Source organism: Suillus paluster, assembly GCF_016628075.1.
Source record: "Suillus paluster strain FC165 chromosome Unknown EDB91scaffold_13, whole genome shotgun sequence".
In the NCBI taxonomy this organism is placed as follows: domain Eukaryota; kingdom Fungi; phylum Basidiomycota; class Agaricomycetes; order Boletales; family Suillaceae; genus Suillus; species Suillus paluster.
Genome location: NW_024537573.1, coordinates 597,021 through 617,553, shown reverse-complemented (window position 1 = coordinate 617,553; position 20,533 = coordinate 597,021). Strand labels below are relative to the sequence as shown.

Here is a 20,533-nt window from a genome sequence, read left to right as displayed (position 1 = left end):
GCGACCCATTTACTCTAGATTCCTCTCATAATTGCACACTAGTGATGGAACGTCACTTCGGCTACATACCAAGCTCTGGATTCCTTTTTTTTGGTACAGTTGAACCACAAATTTTGACACACTCATGAACTTTACAAACTTCACAGGTTCTCAGTTGGTCTGTAATATCACAGATAACCAATCTCCGTGTCGGCCATGTCAAATGCGGCACGAGAAGATCAATGCATTCACTATGGAGGCTTTTCAAAAAGAAAATATTTCTATGTTGTTCCCAGAGATAACGAAATGAATCTCTTCACCTCGTATGAGTTGTACGTTTGATCGCTGAGGAGCAGCTTATGTTCTGTAAGTTTGTTTGTCTGGCCTGAAATTTTTCTGCTAATCTCCGCTAGTCCATGCATTGGCAGCTCACCATTCGTGCATATATGTTCACCGCCCAACGGCATTTGCTATCTGGACCCACCTTGGCCACTGGCCATACCTAAGCACTACTTGAACTCCTGGATCTTAGTACACACTTGGCACCTGAAGAATCAGACGATAGCAAGACATTTTTTCGGTCATTGAACATCTACCGAGTTCTTGCTTGTTCAGGAGGTAACTTGCAAACTTTACGAGAACATATTGCAGTACTGACAATGGTATATAAACCCAGTTATCATGAAAGCTCTCATCAGTTACTACCCCATTCCTTCCATTTGAGGACAATGCAAAACACGAAGTTTTTCTCAAGACTTTTGCTTTTTTTTGCTCCCTTGCAGAGCATGGCTGTGCATTTATGGCCAGTCCGGAGTGCGTTGGCGTGGATCATGATGATACTGATGACATCAGGATGATGAGTACTGTTACAGACAATGAACAAGGTGCTGCGCAGCACTCATTGCCAGGTGCTGATACCTGTCGAGGTAAACTTGTGATGCAAGTTGACAAATTCAACTGGCACTACATCCAGTGAGTGGTTTCCCTTTATTTTCTCATTACTGCACAGCTAATAAACATTTTAGATGTCAGTTGCGCTCACGAGATGATCTGTCCCACCTGATTCTCTGCAACCTGCAAGAGTTCGATACTGGCTACCTGCAGGCCCTCCTTGATGATGATAAAGTAGTCATTGCGTCTCATGAACAAGATGTGAGAGATAATGGATATGGCCCACTCATTCCTTGTCATTTTGTTGCCTCCCTGTCTCAGCAAAAACAACTTTGCCGTGAGCATTATCATTTTCGTTATAGACCCAATGTCTGATGGTTTCCATAGCACATTGGCATCAATCCAATGACGGAACATTGGCACGTGGAGCGTTACTTAAATGGGAGCACCGTTGTACTGCAAAATTTGATATCTATGTACCTGAGGACTTACCTGCATGCCCCCAAGTTGCTGTTGTTTGTCGTAACCCCCATTCACACCCACCACCGGCACCCATCAAAACTCCGCCTCTGCTTGTTGATCTTTTTCAGACTCTTCTACTAGATATGGACTGGCAGCTTGCTGATGCAACTCCACGTCGGATTGTTTTGGACTCAGGGCTTCATGAGAGGACTTTGTATAGCATTAGGATGGGTAGCAGACCGAAGCCCTTGTCTTTCCGATATTCATCCATTGCTTGCCAACCTTGATCATGTCCGGCGTCTAATCAATGTTTTCCACTTCGAAAAGTATCCCCTTGGTACTGGTTTTGAAGGTAACATCAATTTCATATCACTGTGTCATAAAAAAATTGACCGAAGGAATCATCTAGGTGCAAGGCTCCTAGTGGATGAAGAAAACAAACAGTCGCGAGAACAACGCTATGTTCGCTGTGCAGAGACCTACACTCTCACGGCAAAGACTGAATTTCATCTTGTTATTTGTATGACAAGTAACATGTCTCACCGTCTCTTGGGTGCAAAACGCATCTCAATCGACACATCTTTCAAGTGCCTTCATGACTGGCAGGAATTTGAGATTGAAGCATGGGATAGCGAACATATGCGATGTAAGTTATTTGTACTGTAAGTATCAGTCAGCTATACTGAATAATCATTAGCTGTGATGGGTGCAAGAGCTTTCACAACATCTCAAAGTGCCCAAGCACACTTAATTCTCTTCCGGCGTATTTTTGAGATTGCTGAAGAAGATACAGGACTATCAGTGTCCTTCCAACACATTCACGGCACAGGGTATGAGTCTGTTGTTGCCGACGGACACATGGGGCAGGGACTAGGTGAATTGTCTGTTCGTTGTGGCATTTTTAATCCTCATTGTTGAAAACTCAGGTCTCGGGATGTTCTGCGTCGAACTCTGTAAGAATAATAACACGTTCTGTGTTTACGAAAAACAATGTCTGCTCCAGTGACCTGGATCCATATGCTCACTTGCGTCGTTTCTACCGTGTTTGTGTCACGCACTTCAAGCGCAATGTTCAGGCACTCCGAACCTATGTGTCAAGTGAGGTATATTCTGCAATGTTGAGTTTAGCATCTTCGGAGCCACATCCGGACATCAACAAGACACTAGCAACCATCCGCGGCGGTGGGAGGAAAGCTCAAGGTAAATTTTACCAGTGATTTTTCAAGCTCAGCACTGACATGCACGCAGCTTGGTTGAAGGATAAATTAGAAACAAATAAATTTGTGCTTGCTGCAATATACCGCCCAGCAAGCCTAATACCCAAAGTCATTTGGAGAGCCTGTCCATCGACTACGAACGGCAATGAGCAAGCCCATCACAGTGCAAATCGTGATGGTGTTAATCTCACCCTTCTTGGTGGCATCATGCGGGGTCGCGACTTTGATGAGCGTGCTGCACAAAGTATGGAAGTCCATACATCCTTGGGTATCAACACCCGCGATCAAGATGCTACACATGTCCGCCGTGCCACAAGATCTATTGTTCGACAAGGTAATATCACATTCTTTGTCCCAGTTTCTATTCAAGTCTGACATGCTGTTAGCTCTCGTTCAACGGCGTTGAGCCACAGTTGCAATCGCTAAGGATGCACCTTCAAGACCGAGCAATGCCACGCACATCTTGATCTCGGCATCAGAAAACCAAAATATGGCACTGCCATCACTGCATGCAGGCCTTGTTCAATATGCACCGTGCCCATCGCATACGCTCGAGTCTGCAATGCAATCCGACGTGACTGGAACACCAGAAATTTGGCCAAGATGGACAGCTACAACACTCCCACTGCCACCACCACAATATCATGCTGAGGGCAAGCTTCCGCTGAGTCATTTCAGCACCCTCACAGGCGCACTCGATGACAGTAAGCCTAGTAATGTTACTTTAATCACTGTCTCGTCAAGAAGGGCACGTACCATAGCACCACTGCCCTCGACATACATCAGCACACTTCAGTATGCGTTGACACCTGGTGCGAACATTGTTGACTACTGGCCATCACCAAAAGTCATCAGCAACTCAAACACAGACACGTGTAAGAGCAACCCACCAGCATCCGAGGGGCACCGCATCCGGATTCCACTATCACAGTTCAGCACCCTAACTGGAGCTCTCGAGGAAGGACAGGTATCTTGAAAGGATGCGGAAGGATTACGCTGACGATGAAGGTGTGATTGATGAGATAGAGGTAAAGGGAGGAGCGAAGTTGCAATACATTTATACCTTAGTGACAACCATTAATAAATCGCACATCGATCACACAATATATTATCGAACTTACCTAGTGACAGCCGTCAATGTTTTGCAGCTGACCATCCTAACAACATACTCTTGCACCGACACTAGTAACAGCCATCAACGTGTTGCAGCTGATCATCTGAACAAGATGTTATCACGCTCTTCACAGCAGAGTTGTAGTGGAGCAAACAGTAATATATTGCATTAACAGTACATTGAATAAGAATAAATGAAGCGATGTAGAAGATAACACAAAGACGAGCACAGACTGAAGGACAGTGACAAGCAAAGATGATCATGTGGGCTGAAGGACAAAGACAAACGACGATGATGAAGGGCCAAGGGACAAAATAAGATAAGGTAAGGAAAGGGAACAAAACAACACCACGAGAGAAAAACAGAGGGACAACGAACATGACAAGAGAAGGGCAGGGAGAACGTTGACAACATTGAGGGTCAATACACACCATGGAGAACAGCGATGGAGACAAGCGCAGACAAAATGGGGGGAGAAATGCAGACACTGATGATGGTTGCGGTTGAGGTATAAATACAAGTAGGCGATGCCAGTCAATCTCACCATTAACGTTGTGTATCTGTCGCTATCGGTGGTCTCTGGGGTCTTGAACCCTGTGAATGCCGTGAGGGTGTTCGGACTTTTTTTCTGAGGTGGTTGAGGAACCGAGCTAGTGGGGATGGGCAACACCTGTAAACAAAGTGTGACATTATGTAAGCACAATGCTACCGAACGCGATGGCAAATATCAAGAATGTATCAAGAGTATGACTAGCGCATGCCAATTACAACTACACATGCGAAGAAATTATAATATCAGCTGTATAAGGTAACATCAAACAACTTGGCAAGAAAATTAACCATCATTCATCCTCAGCTTCATCCTCCCCATCCCCTAGTTCCAGCAAGTGGGATGTAACAGCATTATTGTCTAGCACTTGCAGCTGCGAAGACGTTGGATGTCCACCGGGGGTTGCCTCACCACTCAAATACCGTCCTAACGGCCTCCAGCAGCACTTCCACCTTCTTCTGTTTCGTGGTTGGTATGTGTTTGGCTGCTGGTACTGCAGGGTCAAATCGACGATGCCAACGAATTTGCAGGTCTATCTCTGGGGTGCGAAGCTTTGTGATATCTTCAAGTGTGAGATGTGGGACGACCACATCAAGTTTTGCTCCTGCAGCATCACGGCGTGCTTCGTTTCTTGATATCTTGCTCCCGGTGCTGCCGCACCACCTCTTTATCATACTCGACCTGCGCGAACTGCCGTTTACGCTCCTCGCCACTCTCATCCCTTTCACGAGCCTTTTTGCGGAGTTTCTGGCAGTGAACTAACATCCAGAACATTTTCAATCTACATGCTCGTCTGATTCTTCTTGTACATGAAACAAGAATTGAAATGCGATAATGACATGTGTGGGGCACGGCGGAGGGATGTGCGGATAGTGCCAAGGGCACCCTCATTGTCATCATTGGTGGTTTTCATGTGCGCTGTCTGTCGTTGGGAAGGGGATGACTTATCGATTGCTCCACCAGTTGCGAACTCGGCAGAAAATCGAATCCACGTGTCGAGAGCCCCCTGGAAAAAGGCAACCAGGAGTTGAGGGAAGTGAGGATACATTTTGCGATCCAGTGCAAGACGTTGAATAGCATAAAATGCTTCAGGGTGCTCGAAAGGCTTGCCGTCAAGTGTCAATGTCTCGTAAGTAGCGTCAGGTGCGAGAATTAGATCAATATCATTGATGATGTGATTAAGGTGCGAGATGACCTTCATGTGAATTGGTCCAAGGTCTAGGATGTTGGCTGTCGAGTTCCAAATTGTACGCAGGTATGGGTGGGTAATACATTGATTATATGTTGCCCAAGACATCATCTCCTGCTTGGTTTTGAGGCACGTAAAACCCCGGTAGACGTTGTACTCGATATTGGTGGATGTCCGGCTTTCTTTTTTCAGGGGGACGAGTTCGAGGAATGTGAGGTAAAGTGTGTCATTTACGAGATACTCGCATGCAGCATCACTGTGGCTATGATACCGTGTGTTGCTTGTGTCTGGCCATTGGATTCTGTAGCCAAGTTCGACCTTGAAATAATAGTGCAGTGAATCCTGTTGTCCCTTCTTGTCATCTTTGTGCCAGAAGACTGCACCCACAAGTTCCAGGACTTTTTGTGCACCTCCTGTCGAAACCTGGATAGCACACTGCTTGGCAGTTGACGAGCCTGCAGAAGATGCTGCAACGTTGTCCTTGTTCATCAATAAAACCGGACCCTCAACACTATTGTCTATCCACCAGGCACGCATATGAGAATTTCCCCCTTTGGCAGCGTTAAGTTCTTTGTGCATGCAACAGCCAGCCCAAATGAAGAAGTCAATGTCATCCTTTTCGGACTGTGAAAGTGAATCAAATTGCTCCTGTCCAATTTGTACGAGCAGGTTGTGATGCGCATTGGAGTAGCAGCTCTGTTGTTCATCAATGCCAAGCCTATCCCACCCATCTATCCCACCCGCTTCATTTACAAGGGATTCTGTCATTTCCCAAAGGAGGTGTACGACATCATCTGGAGGTAAGGTGGCAAGGGCCCTCTCCCCTCAAACTTCTCACTCACACGATTGTTTCCATTCAGTAAAGAGCCGAACGAGCTTTTTCTGATCTTCCGCATGATCGGTAAGCATCCCCTTCACTTTGGACGGGAAGTCACAGACATCCAGAGCACCTGCTGTACTCCCAACGACATCATTGTAGGTGTCATACATGTCCTCAATACGTGACTTCCACCCCTGAAGCTGTGTTTCGCTCTTGTGGTTCACCTCGTGCAGGATACCAGCAAACCGAGTTGCAGCATGACCATCTGGCAATGAGTAAGTGACGTGATGGCTCTGATAATTGATGTTTTTATGCGATGTTGCATCTCCACTCAAAGTTACTCCTGTTTAGCAATTTTCAGACACAATTGTTCTCTCCAAATCACAGGTAAGCCTCTATACCTTTTGCGACGTTCATCTTGTCAACAAGTTGAGCCTCAGCAGCCACTCCTCCCTCAGGCCACTATTCAACGGATGCTGTGTCCACTAACAGAACCAGTGATCTCAACACCAAGTGCCTCTGCCACTGGCGTTGATGGTGGCATTAACACTCCGTATAGGTACATCTAGGGTGGCAACCATATTGTGCACCATGGCACAGGAAGTGTCTGTGAAGATGCCTTTCTCCTTTAGTGCGAACGAGTTTGTAGTGGCCTCTGTGCTGTGAATGTGTGTCTTCTTGATGGCGTGATGCTTCGCTGCAGATGCACGTGCTGCATACATAGTCAGTGCACAGTTCCGTTTTGTGAGTGTCTCAGTTACGAACTCTTGAGGCGATTGACACTTTGTAGAGTGTCCGCAAGCTGTGCCTCAGCCACCTGAGCTCCTGCTGCAATATCGGAGCTCGAAGCTTGCAGAGAGTGCAGCTGCTCCTGAAGACATGCAGCAGCATTGTCCTTTCGTGAGGCCCGCTTGCGCTCACTGCTGGTAACACCTCTTGTATGTCTTGGTCTTCTGACGTTGTGTGTCGAGTTGAATTCGCAGGTGCGCCACGATTGCAGGACTCGGACTGCTGTCCCTTGCACTAGTACAGGTCTCGGCAGGAGGACTATTCTCCTTTTCAACAGTTGTTCTAGAGTTTAAGCGTGTAAGATGAGCCTTTTGTGTTGCGGAACGCCAGTTTTACTGGGTTATAGCGGTCCCTTTTGACGTATCGGGGCTGCATTGGACAGTTAATCCTTTTCTTGACGTGTCGAAACACGTCGCGTCGCGTCATTTTGCGCTGAGTCAGCGCACTCATTACTGTGCTCAAAGATCGACTGGTTGCCAGCAGTGCGACCCCCCGCGTCACCCGAAAATTAGGTGAAATGTATTCTTTTTACTCCATCCTTGTATTCTATGAAAAAAAAACTAAAAAAAAACGGTGCATTTCATGCCATTGTAGTGAGTAATCCTCCCAAGGACAGCACCATTTACACTTTTTTCCCATAGAATACCTAAGTCTCGTTAATCCACGCATATTTCTCCATACAAACTTTCGGTCAGATTGTTGTGGTAGTGTAGTGTCAGTCGATCTTTTTATTGGACACTTGTTTCGACTCTACGCACTGCGAAGCAAATCACGGGCGGAGTTTAAAATTGACCGAGCGCTGCCCATCCCCAGAGCTAGCTCGGAGTCATAACAGGGTGCTACAAACTCGGGGATAATCTAGTCACTCAACACAACGCGGACCTTTCAAGGGCTGTGCACGTGGCAAGAAGTTCGAACAGCCCAAAATCTTACGACAGCCCTCGGGTTGCCCGGGAGCTTGTCTGTGCACTTACGCAGCTCTGGCTACCCATCTCGTCAGAGTCTAACCCGTGTATTGTCAAAGAATTCGTTCAGGATGTCTCCAACTTTTTATCGAAATAGTGCTCTCGGTGTCTTGAAATATGTTCGAGGAGCTCTGAAGTAGAAACGCCTGGCGTACGCAGTGTCAACTTTAAAGAAATAGAGGGATACAAATTCGTGCTCGTCATCATGACCCTAGTTCGTCACGGGCAACATAGTTGATTTCCACTTTTCCAAACATACTGGCCGACATTAACCTGAGATCGCCACATCCGCTCATCGAGTCCATCCATCTAGCAGTTGAGTGAACAATCAGATGGCTGGACCCAATGGGCGGATAGGCAGTGAGTGAGGCCTCAGGAACGATCTCGTCGACAGAGCGACAATGGTGCACGGCCTCACAACTATACTTATCAGTGAGGAAGTATTAGCTTCTGGAGAATTTCAGTGTCATACCGCTCAGCACACAGCACCGTCGGAACTAACACCGGCAAGTAAATGCACAGACGGAACTTGGCTTGTCGCAAAAATGGGTTGACGTGGAAAGTAGAGATTGCTTCAGCAGGCTCTTCACGTTGCGGTGCAAGCGCAGGTTAGTTACCACTGATCATCGAAGTTAATGTCAATGGTCGGATCAAAGCTTGGCTATACTCTCGAAAGTTTCGCAAGGAAGGAATCCAACCCGGGTCACGTGATGATATAAAGGGCATGAATAATTACTGTGTCTGCTATAACCTGGACGATGAGCGAAGCCACTGATGCAGATCTTGTATTGTAGTTCTATCATTTATGCTAAAGGTAACTGATCATATAACCAGATCCGAGCAAAGCGCCTTGCGAAGTTGCAAGGGGCATCTGGGTCTAATTCACCGATCCCTTCGCCCGCCCCTCCTTCACCGCCCGTGGCCCAGCTTCCACATCCGAAGCCAAGACTACCCTCTCTTCCACCTCAATCAGAATCCTCGCCTCTCCAACGTAATCTTCCTTTGAAGAGGAAGTCCGTCGCATCTACTCCCAGAGTCGATTACCAGACATGGGAGAACGACACAATATCTACAGTCCTCAAGGTCACTCTCACCGTACGCTTTTCACTTCTAGTCATTGCACTGGTATTAATCTGTGTACAGAAATCTACCGCTGAGGCAAGCGAGTTTGATCTCGTGTGGCTCAAGCATCTTCAGGCTGAGCTGGAGTCCGAGGGTTACCGTACGTCTTCTCTACTCTCTACCTTTTTCATTGACGTACCATTTATAGCACGTACGATTCTTACAAATGATATCGTGGATCGTCTCCTCATCACTCGCCTCGAGCTCGATCCTCAGGCCATGTCGTAAGTGTCTTCCTTTCATCGCCCCTTTCATTTACAATCCCATCTCATTCATTGACCCTAATTAAATGATTTCGCTCACTGAATTGTAGCGATGACCTCGAGTATGTCTCAGTACTGGCCTCTCTCCCTTCTCAGTCCATCTTCGAGTACCTTGTAGGCTGCTGGAAGCGCATCAACACCGCCAAGTCAAGTCTACTCAAGAAGGTGCGCTCACTTCCGCTCTCCAAATCATTAATTATCTCATAGAATCCCAGAATCCCGTTTCTGAAACCCAACAAGCCACTGCACTCCTCGACAAGCTTAGGGACCTCATTATCAGTTATACAGGTCTTAACCTTCAGGAGCCGGAGATGTTCCCGCAGCCTGTCGAGTGCGTTGCCCGATCGCATTTTATTAATTGATGATGCTGACACGTTGCCCATTCTCTTTCGCCTGTTATAACTCTCCCCACCAGTCGCCCAATATCATCCCTTGGTTCAAACGAACTGCTCGCGCCCCTCCTCTCCCTCTCCGCCCTCTCTACACCTCTATATGCGTCCACATCCACCCCTCAAACCACGCTGGCGCCCACAGAGGTTCAGCCGTTCCTGCAGGACCTCGCGGCTCGCTTCACTGATCCAGTGCGTATACTTTACCTCCCTTTCGTGGAACACATCTATTCCTTGCCTATGCCCAAACCTCAAACTAATCTCTCTCATCTAGGACGAACTCTCAAACACACTCGGCCTCCTCGTCCGCATCCTCTGCACGCACGCCTTACTCATTCAATCCGAGGGCATCGGCGGGAGTGGTGGTAACTCAACATGGCGCGGCGTCATAAGCGGTATCGAAGCCCTCGTCAGCGTCAGGCCCATCGCAGAAATGATCACGAAAATGCCACAATGGCTCGGTGAGGGTTTTGGGCTAGAAGTCACAGCTGCAAACTTTGAGAAGTTTTCCATCATGGGACCGCTGTTGAGGCTGGGAACGTTCAGTCGGGAGTGGGTGAGTTTGTACGGCGGGGTGTGTGGATGATGACGTGCCTGACATGGGTCGTACGCTACAGCCGGCTATTGCACAAACGTACTTTAGCGACCCGACGAAGCGCAGTCGTGCGGATGTTGACTCGTCGAATGCGAGTTTGAGGGGGACGTTGAAGAGTTTGCAGGTGAGTGTTTGCTTGTGTGGTCGTAAGTTTTACTCATTTTCGTATTTCCTTATTCGCATCTGTGGCTCAGTCGTCCCTCTTCCAAATCTTCAATACCCTCGTGCGCACATCACCCGAGGCGCGCGAACGGGTGCTAGAATACTTTGCGACAGTCGTACGGCTTAATGTAAAACGTGCAGGAATGCAGGTACGTTTCCCCCCTCATTCTGCACAGTGGAACGCTGATGAGACGCGCGCAGGTCGAGCCCGACACTGTTGCGTCAGACAGCTTCATGGTAAATCTACAAAGCGTACTGTTGAGGTTCGCGGAGCCGTTTATGGATGCGAGGTATACAAAGGTTTGTTCGTTCATCCTCGCAGTGCATTCTATCTCCCTCATGATGATTATTGCCCTCACCGTTCCTGTATACGTCATTGTGTGGTCGCATGCATATTGGGTGTTATTTTGTGAGTGCAGATGGACCGCATAGACCCCTATTACTTTTCAGTGTCTACCCGAATTGATTTGAAGGAGGAGACGAGGATCAAGGCAACCAGCGATGAGGCTGCGCAGTGGGTTGAAGAGAGCAAGTCAAAGGGTGGGTGTTTCATCAGCTTATCACGCTTCCATTCCACCAATCTGATACATATCCTCGACCAAAAAACCTATCGACACCCACGAAACAATCTTATGATCATGCCAATATTACGAATCGCCTCAGCCGCAACGCCCAACTTCATCTCCGACATCTTCTATCTCTGCAATGCGCTAGGGCACTACGGATATATACGCACGATCCAAGTGTATGAGGATTTTGGGAAGACGCTTGAGGATTATCAGAGGCATCAGGATATGATTAACGGGGATGGGTCGTGGATGGGGGTGTGTATTCTTTTTGATTTTTCATGCTGATCGTTTATTTCGCTCTTCATTCATCCATGCCTAATCGCCTAATGTTTGCATCTGCAGACGTCTCACCAAGCACGCGTGCAAGCTGCCATCGATAACGTTAAGGTATGTATTTTCCCATGCCTTACCCTACCTACTACAGGAGCACGAACCTGAAACATCTTACACGAAATAGGACGAAATGGCAAAGATCCAATCTCAACAACTCGCATACCGCGTCCAGCTCCTCGACCCTGACCTCGTGTTCCGGTACATAGGGTTCACGAGCTTTGTGTCGACGTGGTTGATCCGGAGCGTCGACCCGCCTGGGACGCACCCGAATCCTGTCGTTGAGTGCGTTTAAGTGTGATTTTCTGTTTGGTGTGGTGGTTGATGTGTGATATTCATTGACAGGCTGCCGCTCCCCAAGGACGTCCCGATGACGTTCAGAGTCCTACCAGAGTTCATAATTGAAGATGTAGTTGAATTCTTTTTGTTTGTCGTGCGGTGAGTTTTTTCGTCGCTTTTCGAAATGCGCATGGGGCTGATGGGCTTGAAGGCATTCACCGGAGAGTCTTGATTTGTCAGGGAGAGACGAGCTCGTTATTTTTGCGCTGACGTTTCTTACTTCGACATGGTACATCAAGAATCCATTCTTGAAGGCTAAGATCAACGAGGTGAGTTCCCTTTCTGTATCGTTAAAATTGACCGACGTTGGAATATGGGGCAGGCGGTGTTTTACGGTGTGTTACCGTACGGGAATGACAGGCACGGGATTCTGGGGAACACATTGAACGCGCACCCTGTCGCACTCAAGAACTTGCTACCCGCGTTGACTCATTTCTATATCGGTATGTTTCGTCGTTAGGACTGGATGAACGATGCTTATGATGGGATCTGCAGAGGTCGAGCAGACGGGTGCTAGTTCTCAGTTTTATGATAAATTCAGTACGTGCTATGATTTAATGGAAGAATAGATTCTGAGGATGTTCATATCTTAGATGCGAGAAGGAATATTGCTTACATTCTAAAGGCGGTCTGGGACAACCCTGTCCATCGTGATGCTTTGAACAAGGAAGCTCTGTACGTTAGTTCCCCTCATAACCGTACCCCAAACCAACGCACCTCATCCGCAGGAACGTCGACAAGTTCATCCGGTTCATCAACCTCATGATCAACGACGTCACCTATCTCATGGACGAATCCCTAAGCGAGCTCACGCAGATCCACAACATCCAGACTGAGATGCGCGACCAAACCGCTTGGAACGCTCATCCTCATCAATACCGACGCGAACGCGAAAGCACGCTCCGCGGCCTCGAGCGGCATGCGTCTGGGTATACCACCCTAGGCAGGTCCACAGTCGGTCTTTTAAAGGATTTCACAGCCGAGACCAAAGGGCCGTTCATGATGCCCGAAATTGTGGACAAACTCGCGGCGATGTTGGATTATAACCTCGATGCCCTCGTCGGGCCCAAGTGCGGCGAACTCAGGGTTCAGGACCCAGAGAAATACAAGTTCAACCCTCGTCAGCTCCTGAGCGATATTCTGCAAGTTTACATCAATCTCAGCGATCGGGAGGAGTTTGTGAGAGCTGTAGCGAGTGATGGAAGGAGTTATAGGAAGGAGCTGTTTGAGGCGGCGATGGAGACTGCTAGACGAGTGCCATTGAAGACGGAGGCTGAGATTGGGGTTTTGAATACTTTTGTGTCTAATGTGGAGGAGATGAAAACTACGATTGAGGCGGAGGAGGATTTGGGTGAGATACCGGATGAGTTTTTGGGTTGGTTTTTCTTTCTTCTCGTGGGACTGGGCTCATGGTTTATTCTTCAGACCCTCTCATGTTCACGATCATGCGTGATCCTGTCACGCTTCCATCCTCTCGCGTCGTCATAGACCGATCGACCATCAAGTCTCATCTTCTCTCGGACGTCAAGGATCCCTTCAATCGCGCGCCGTTAGCGATAGAGGATGTTGTCCCCAGTATGTTGCTTTTTCTTGTTGTGCGTTTGTCGTGTTTGACGTGATTCGCCTAGATGTGGAACTTAAAGCACAAATTGATGCGTTTATAAAAGAGAGCCGGAACAAGCGATTGACTATAGAGGAAGGGACTGTGAAGATGGATGTGTCGATGGATTGATCATATAAATGCTGTATTCTTAATTCCCCTGTCATTCGCATGATAAAAGACAAGATAAAGTACACGGCCAGAATACAACGGGGTACCGTACACAGTCACGCATCTGCCATCTCAACGTCCCCAAGGTTTAGTAGCGCTTCCGTGGCACGCTTGATGGTAGCAATCTTGGCTCGCATGACAGCGATTGCTTCTGGAAGTAGCCGTTGTGGAGGATAAAATCCCTCAGACTCGATATTATCTATGCAACGACCGTATCAGCCAAAACATTCGCGGCAAGGAGAGGACGCATACATAGGAAATGATCTCGCACGCGAGCAAGTTGAACGCATCCTTCAAATTCGGGGTGTCTATACACTTCTCTACTCATCGTCTCCTTCCGCGTTTTCTTATCATCCACGCTGACAGCTTTCGTTCGGGGATCTACTTGAATGACACCCGGCGAGAAGCATTTTTGAAATTTGACTGCAAGCTCTGGAGGTACCGGTTTGTTTGGGTTCAGAATCACCAGGGGTAGTAGACGATATGACGCCGTCGCTGTTACTTGAAGGTCAGACATTCGGCCCCTGTAGCTCGAAAGAGGTCACTCACCAACTGGACAGAACTTTGCGTGATCTTTCCCTACTCCCTTGACAGCATGTACCTCCATGTCAACTTCTTGCCCAGGTCGTAGTTTTGCGAGCACGATGTCTGAATTTGTAGGTGCAGGGGGATTGTCTGCCATAACGACCTCTTGCTCTCCTTGTGGAACCCATTTCAAATGCGAGGACAGAACCTCGTGGTTGATATACAGTTTTTTGGGGTCTGTGGTATCTTTTGGCGCATTCTTCCGACGCTCGCAGGTGACTTGTAACCGAAACACGAGTGTGTTGCGGTCTGTAGCTTGATCATTTTGAGCTGTCGAAGGGGTCAGCACGAAGAACTTCCAGATGTAATTTTTTAAAACTGACTTTGCTTCATATCCATGAGGGCTGGATCGACGTTCAGAGGTACGAGGCCTATTCGTTGTGCAAGAATTTCATCGACGACGACAGAAGTGTTGTCCCAAACGTAAACTCTTTCGACACAAATTGTTGGAACCTAGAGTACGTCAGACAATCGCACTGCGAATAAAAAAACCATTTTCACTTGCCTCTGCGATCAATATTCTCCTGTACGCATTCGCGATGGACGCATCCACACCTACTAGGTCAAATTCAATGGAGCGGTTTGATAATCTTTCAATTTTGACGGTCAGTTCCTATCCTTGCATGGCCGTGGATCAGTCGAATGTAGATAGGGCCTTAGAGTCAACTTGAAGACGCACCTTCGCGAATCTCTCGAGATTCCATGAGTGGTCCTCGCCTGGGTAGTGTCCAGGAAAGTCCGTGCTGGAAACATGGGAGACGCGTTCTGCGTGAACACCGACGTGTTTCGTGGGGTCATACGTGATTGCTTTAGGCATCCCTTTAGATGTGCATTTGTGACACAGCACTGATGAAACAGAAATTTTGGGCACACGAAATCCCGTGATCTGTCACATGATCCCAAACAGCGCGAGCTGCTTCAGACTCACAGTGGTTCGATGTGCATTGCTACAACTGCCTTCGAAGTTGGTGAAGGGGTATCCGTAATACGTGTTGCAGTGTGCTACAGCGGTTTACGTCGATTAAAAAGGCTCTAGTTCAGACTGCGGCACTTTTCTTTCCATTGTACGGTAGCGTCGTGCATACTAGATGATTCACCATGGTTTAATCAACCGGATGAAGTTGTTCAGTGAAGAGAGTCTGAAATTTGAATGGCCGTCGGTGCACTGCCTGTCTCGCGCTTGTGCGCCGTTGCTATTGCAGGCATCAAGAAATTAAACACGCAAAAAAGAGATGGTTGCGTCAAATCAACCATGTCTCGACGAATTAAACGTCTATTGAAGTGATGATCTGCAGGTCCCTTATGGAGCAATTGCCAAGTCGTTGAAGTTCACAACTTCAGGTTGGTTTTGAATGGGCACTCATTCACTTGACACTTAGGTGAGTCTTGCTTCAACTTTGTCAATAGTCTTAGAACTCAACGAGGGACATGCGGTACTAAGTAGTCCTAGTCATATCACAAGATACTCCTGACTAGCTATGGGTCGATCGTCAGCCTACTTATTATTGCGCGCGACGTTTCTGCTTCATGACATAGTGAGTGTCACAGAGATAACAATACAAAAGATTATTGACGATGAAACACTAAATGTACATATGCCGCATCCGTATTAGTGACCATCGCTGTGCGGGGGAAGTGCACAACAGAGAAAAAGCACGACAAGACGCCACCAAGAGATGGATCGTGACTGCACGGTTGCTGCACATGGTGTGGCAATACTAGTAGCAGGGGCAGGTGTCGTGGACATCGAGGTGGCAGCAGGCTGAGAGTGCGATGACGATGCTGGGGCTTGGCTTTGTGATTGGCCTTGCTGCTGCTGCTGTGTTTGACCTTGGCTCTGGCCTTGCTGCTGCTGTGTTTGTTTCGCCTTGCGACGCCGAGCAACAAACAATGTCTGGACAGAAATCATCGAACCGCGGCAATTGGGAACACGCGCGAAGAAAGACATACCTTTTTGTCCCGTGCTGCAGCAACTTTGACAGTACGAGGACTACGAGTAGGGATGGGAATTCGCCTTGAATGTTGCTGGAGTTCAATTGCCTCATTTGTGTTGGTTTGAGAGCGGCGGAAGAGTGAAGAAAGACGGCCGAGGATCACAGTCGGACTCCTAAATGAGGGTACAGCCCGCCGGCGGCGTGCAGTGGAACGGTGATGGATACCACGCGTTGCGGAGGACTGAGATCAAGACATCAGACTAGAACTAAAGAAATGTTGACTGCGCACGTAAACACCATCTTGCGCGTCGGTGAAAAAGTCTGGTAGTTGATCGTCCTCGCCCTGTGTAGCATCGGCCTAGAAATGTCGACGTTAGAATCATGGGAAAAGTTTGACAACAATAATAATGTCACATACATCCATTAACGACTTTCCTGCTGCGACCTACAAGTGAAAGATTATTAATGTGGTCTCTACCAAGGAGCCATAATATATACTCACATCAGGAACAGACAGTATGTCTTCAAGGCCAGCTTCTTTGAAGATCGCGCGAATGTCCCATACGTACACATTTGTGTCCTCGCCACCAGTGACTAGCACCATTCCGTCAGCACAAAAGGCCGCACAATCCACATCATTTTTATGCTGGAGGGGTGGTCCAACTGAGATGTTTGTGCCAAGATTCCACAAACGCGCTGTGTTATCCCATGATGTAGTCACAAGGATGCAGTCATTCCAAGACAAGGTGATGGAGTTCAGAAAGCTTGTGTGACCCTCCAGAATCTCGATTTGTTCCCACGTGGCAGTGTCGAATATCCTAATCGGGCCATATGACCCGGTGATAAGCTTCTTTCCATTTGACGTCCATGCCAAGCTGAAAACGCCGCGCTCGTGTTCAAGTGTGCTGAGCAGCTTGGCCTTGCCCTTCTTAGTATCCCAGATTTGTACTCCATCGAAGAGTCCACCCGTCGCAATTTTGGTTTCGTCGGGCGAGTACATCAGCGCCCACACGTACTCGTGCCCGGTCTTGATTTCCAGAACTGTTTCGCCGGTCTTGACATTCCACACTTTTGCCATCCCGTCGTTGGATCCGCTCACGACTTGCTCACCATCTGTTCTCCAGCACAACGACTCCACTCTTTTAATGTGCCCTGTCCATTTGGTGGTGACCTTCCCTGCCTCTACGTCCCACAACCTGACTTCACCATCACTACTTCCGCTTGCAACAGTTTTGCCGTTTGGAGACAATGCAATGGTTATTACTCCTGCTTTATCCCCCTCATCTCGCCAGTCATCGCCAATCTGTGCGCCGCTCTCCAGGTTCCATAGTCGGAGGGTGCCGTCATCCGAACATGTGATGGTGCGTCGACTGCCAGGCAGGTGCACAACACCTCGTATCCACTCGGTATGACCTCGCATCGTCTGACGGGGCGCGACCGTTGGTGTCTCTTGCACTTCAATGCTCAAAGAAGACATGGTCCGCGCTCGGGGTTTCGACCAGAGCAGATCGTGGACTATATATGCGAGAGAAGCTTGTCGGAATGTGTAAGTTGGAGCGGGTTATCTGGCAACGGCAAATATTACTAGCAAATCAACGGGCATGTTTCATTATTGTCAATACAGGCGCACTAGATATTGCTCACGAAACAGCCTGCTTACAGTATTCAATACTGACCCACAGGGCAGCCTAGGAACTCTGTATGCAAGTCACCTCCAGCGTTATTTACGAGATTTATTTGGCAGGTATCAAAAGTCGCTGGTAGCCGATCAGTCAGCTTGTCTTGCGGAAGAGCCTAGACCATAACTCACGAGAATCACCGTTCACAGTCTTCAAGCCCAATCGGTGCCAGCAAGAGGCACACACTGCAAGCTGAGACAGCGGGCGTTTGGTTCGGAGTCAAGGAAGTTTGGTACCCGTCCGTTCAAGTTCAAGTCGTCTTTTAAGGTGCGTGCCATGTGGTATCCTCGTGTTCGCTTCACTATGGAAGCTCAATGTCGTGACCACCTCATATGATGTACGTCACACTGAGTAACAGAGCACGAGTGTGCACCTTGTGCGCTTGATTTGTAATCTAGTCCGACGCTCGAGAAAATTACCCCTGGCCGTTGTAGGTGTTGAGTTCACACTAGCAATGAGTCTTGCCCAGACGCTGATCGTCTGCTGAACATTGCAAGAGTATTTTTTTAACTATTAGCTGGTGCATTCGGTTCTTAGAAATTAGCAAGCCGCTCTCAAGGTCTGGGATCGGTACCCCTCAGCAGTACTAGTGCCAAGGCAGTAGTGCTTCTCATATCTGTGCTCGTTTCACCTATATGCTCAATTTTCGCTTGGTTCGGGGCCGTTTTGAACCAGAACTGGGCCTGTGACATAGCCACTTTAAGGGATAACTCGGGGGTTGACCATACAATACAGAATACAGAGAGCGCTTTGACACTGCTACAAGGCTAAGTCTACTTATATCCGCAATCGATACATTCAATTCACGCATCGCATTAGCCTTCTGAAATTGATCCTGCTCGAATTTGGCTCGAATGTAGTCGACAGACAGTATAGATGCACGTGTTTCTTGCTATGCGGGTCTGAATGCCACAATTCTTGTACGCTTTGCAAGGGAATTTACATGGAACATAATCTGACGAAGTTAACCAATGGGTCGGAAGATCGAACACTGCTTCAAGGCTGCTGTGAAGCTAGGCTGGGCTCAACTTCAAGGCGAACATACTTCAGTTGGCATCTACTGCTTCTCACTGCTGTGTTCCACTCATCCCTGTATCATTGTCCATGTGGTCGTCATCTCGGAAGCTGGCAGCCACTGTCTCTTCGACGCCCTGAGCGAGGTCTTTTGCGGTGACGAGTATCGCAATTCATAGCACCGTACTATCGGGGCTACTTTGTTCTAGTACTTTTAAGTACTGTAGTCGTATCTTTACCTCCAGCTTTGCCACCATTAACATCCACGAAGTAGCTTTTGGAGGACTATGCGTCAATGGTTTTTCAAGTACCTTGAAAAGACGTTGACACTCAATCATGTAAAACGTCAACCCCGAATACATTATCCAGAAATCTGAAATGCCTACACAGACTCCAGGGCTATACCGTTGGGAAAAACGAGGGACATAGAATAGCATGATGTGTGGAGTGGGCTATAGCGAGGTGATCAGCGTACAATTGACGACGGAGGCCGACAATAGAAAAGAACACACTGTTTTAAATGTTTAGATCGCATGTAGTGTGGCATATGTCCGCCTTACCTTCATAGTCCTATGTGACCCCATCAGACGGACGGTTCTTACCCATCGTCTCCCCGATGTCATCTACGGTCGCCTGGATAAATAGCGCAGCCATCCATGAACCTGGTAGTTCCCGTCTAAGAAAGAAAAATCAATATGAGTGGGCAACACTAGTATTAAGATAGGTGGCCCGCCGACATCGCAGAAGGCAGCGTTGGTTGAGTAGATTTGTGGGCCATAACCTTCGTCGGGGCACGTACCAGAAGTGATCGTTCCCGCCCACCCCGGCAGCATTCAGTCTATTCCTACATTGCAATACCATTTCCATGCCCGGGTGTGGGTGGAACTGGCCGGCCCCGTGTCAGCACATCATTTCCTCACCTGGGATAGAGCTGAGCTCCTATGCAAAATCAAGAAGAGTATCGCATCTATGATCCTTGAGTACTGATTCATTCAACATACTATCACAATTGAATGCGAGGCGATGCATTTTGGAAGGTGTGGAGTATTGGGCCTATGTATGTGACACCGTCGAGTTCTTGCTGCAGCCTTGATGGAAGCAAACCCTCAAGGCCTCGTGTATTGGGCGTCTATGGAAAATCTAAATGCAGTGAAGCAACACAACAAAGCACAAGCACACACCTCTCTAGCCTTCTTAGAGTAAGACACCGCACCCAAGCCCAGCCTCCAGTACAATGTCGCAGCTCATTCGACGCAGCGCACCCCTTCGAGCTTCTCAGGATCACACAGCCGCCATATGGACTGTAGCAGTTTTGCCCGATAGATGGCGAATGGTCACAAACTGGTGGGATAGCAAGACGCTTCGTCTGTGGGACTTGAAGACAAGCGAAGTGTTGAAGAAGATGGAGGGGCATCGCGCCGACGTGAATACATTGGCAGTATCACGAGATGGACAAATGATAGCAAGCGGTGATGTCAACGGAGAGCTCATAGCCTGGCACGGAGAAACTGGGGAATCTCTCATGACCCAACCTATCAAAGCCCACTTCGAGTGTATCTCATGGCTGGACTTTTCTCCCGATGGAACAATCCTAGTCACTGGTTCACGGGATGGTACGACGAAGCTGTGGAACACGAAAATATGGCAGCCTCAAGGAGACCCAATGAAATGTAGTGATTGTGTCCGCTGCGTTCGGTATTCGTCGTCTGGCAAACACCTTGCCATCGCAACAAACAGCAATATTGAAATCTATAATTCAAGCACTAGGGAACGCGTCACTCATTTCAAGGGTCACGCAGTATGGA

The 20,533-nt window shown here is 48.1% G+C and overlaps 4 protein-coding genes across 4 annotated transcripts; 2 read left to right on the top strand and 2 right to left on the bottom strand.

Annotated features, from left to right (window-relative positions):
• Window positions 1-764: 764 nt before the first annotated feature.
• On the top strand, window positions 765-3,525 carry EDB91DRAFT_1080250 (uncharacterized protein; the record flags this gene model as incomplete). The annotated part of the gene is made up of 10 exons (XM_041315199.1): window positions 765-792; window positions 852-951; window positions 1,005-1,207; window positions 1,258-1,385; window positions 1,474-1,684; window positions 1,742-1,978; window positions 2,030-2,217; window positions 2,259-2,532; window positions 2,581-2,883; window positions 2,963-3,525. 10 exons carry the CDS (start codon window positions 765-767, stop codon window positions 3,523-3,525), a joined length of 2,235 nt encoding a protein of 744 aa, XP_041179729.1.
• A 283-nt stretch (window positions 3,526-3,808) lies between these two features.
• Window positions 3,809-4,188, bottom strand: EDB91DRAFT_1120295 (uncharacterized protein). The gene has a single exon (XM_041318181.1). The coding sequence runs from the start codon at window positions 4,075-4,077 to the stop codon at window positions 3,832-3,834; it is 246 nt and encodes an 81-aa protein (XP_041179728.1). The 5' UTR covers window positions 4,078-4,188; the 3' UTR covers window positions 3,809-3,831.
• A 4,593-nt stretch (window positions 4,189-8,781) lies between these two features.
• Window positions 8,782-13,477, top strand: EDB91DRAFT_1080249 (ubiquitin elongating factor core-domain-containing protein; the record flags this gene model as incomplete). Its single annotated transcript, XM_041315198.1, has 23 exons — window positions 8,782-8,790; window positions 8,811-9,071; window positions 9,120-9,198; window positions 9,247-9,322; window positions 9,412-9,526; window positions 9,577-9,692; window positions 9,777-9,942; window positions 10,025-10,306; window positions 10,368-10,469; window positions 10,540-10,656; window positions 10,709-10,916; window positions 10,958-11,047; window positions 11,171-11,331; window positions 11,419-11,463; window positions 11,534-11,691; window positions 11,752-11,844; window positions 11,897-12,014; window positions 12,068-12,188; window positions 12,241-12,285; window positions 12,315-12,420; window positions 12,474-13,120; window positions 13,171-13,320; window positions 13,374-13,477. 23 exons carry the CDS (start codon window positions 8,782-8,784, stop codon window positions 13,475-13,477), a joined length of 3,369 nt encoding a protein of 1,122 aa, XP_041179727.1.
• Window positions 13,374-14,918, bottom strand: EDB91DRAFT_1268970 (DNA-directed RNA polymerase; the record flags this gene model as incomplete). The annotated part of the gene is made up of 6 exons (XM_041324541.1): window positions 13,374-13,715; window positions 13,769-14,011; window positions 14,066-14,371; window positions 14,425-14,554; window positions 14,607-14,714; window positions 14,781-14,918. 6 exons carry the CDS (start codon window positions 14,916-14,918, stop codon window positions 13,573-13,575), a joined length of 1,068 nt encoding a protein of 355 aa, XP_041179726.1. The 3' UTR covers window positions 13,374-13,572.
• Window positions 14,919-20,533: the final 5,615 nt, after the last annotated feature.

What these genes read in the sequence shown, in the direction of transcription:
- EDB91DRAFT_1120295 (XM_041318181.1), bottom strand. Translation starts at nt 4,077, where the DNA reads ATGTTGTCAACGTTCTCCCTGCCCTTCTCTTGTCATGTTCGTTGTCCC.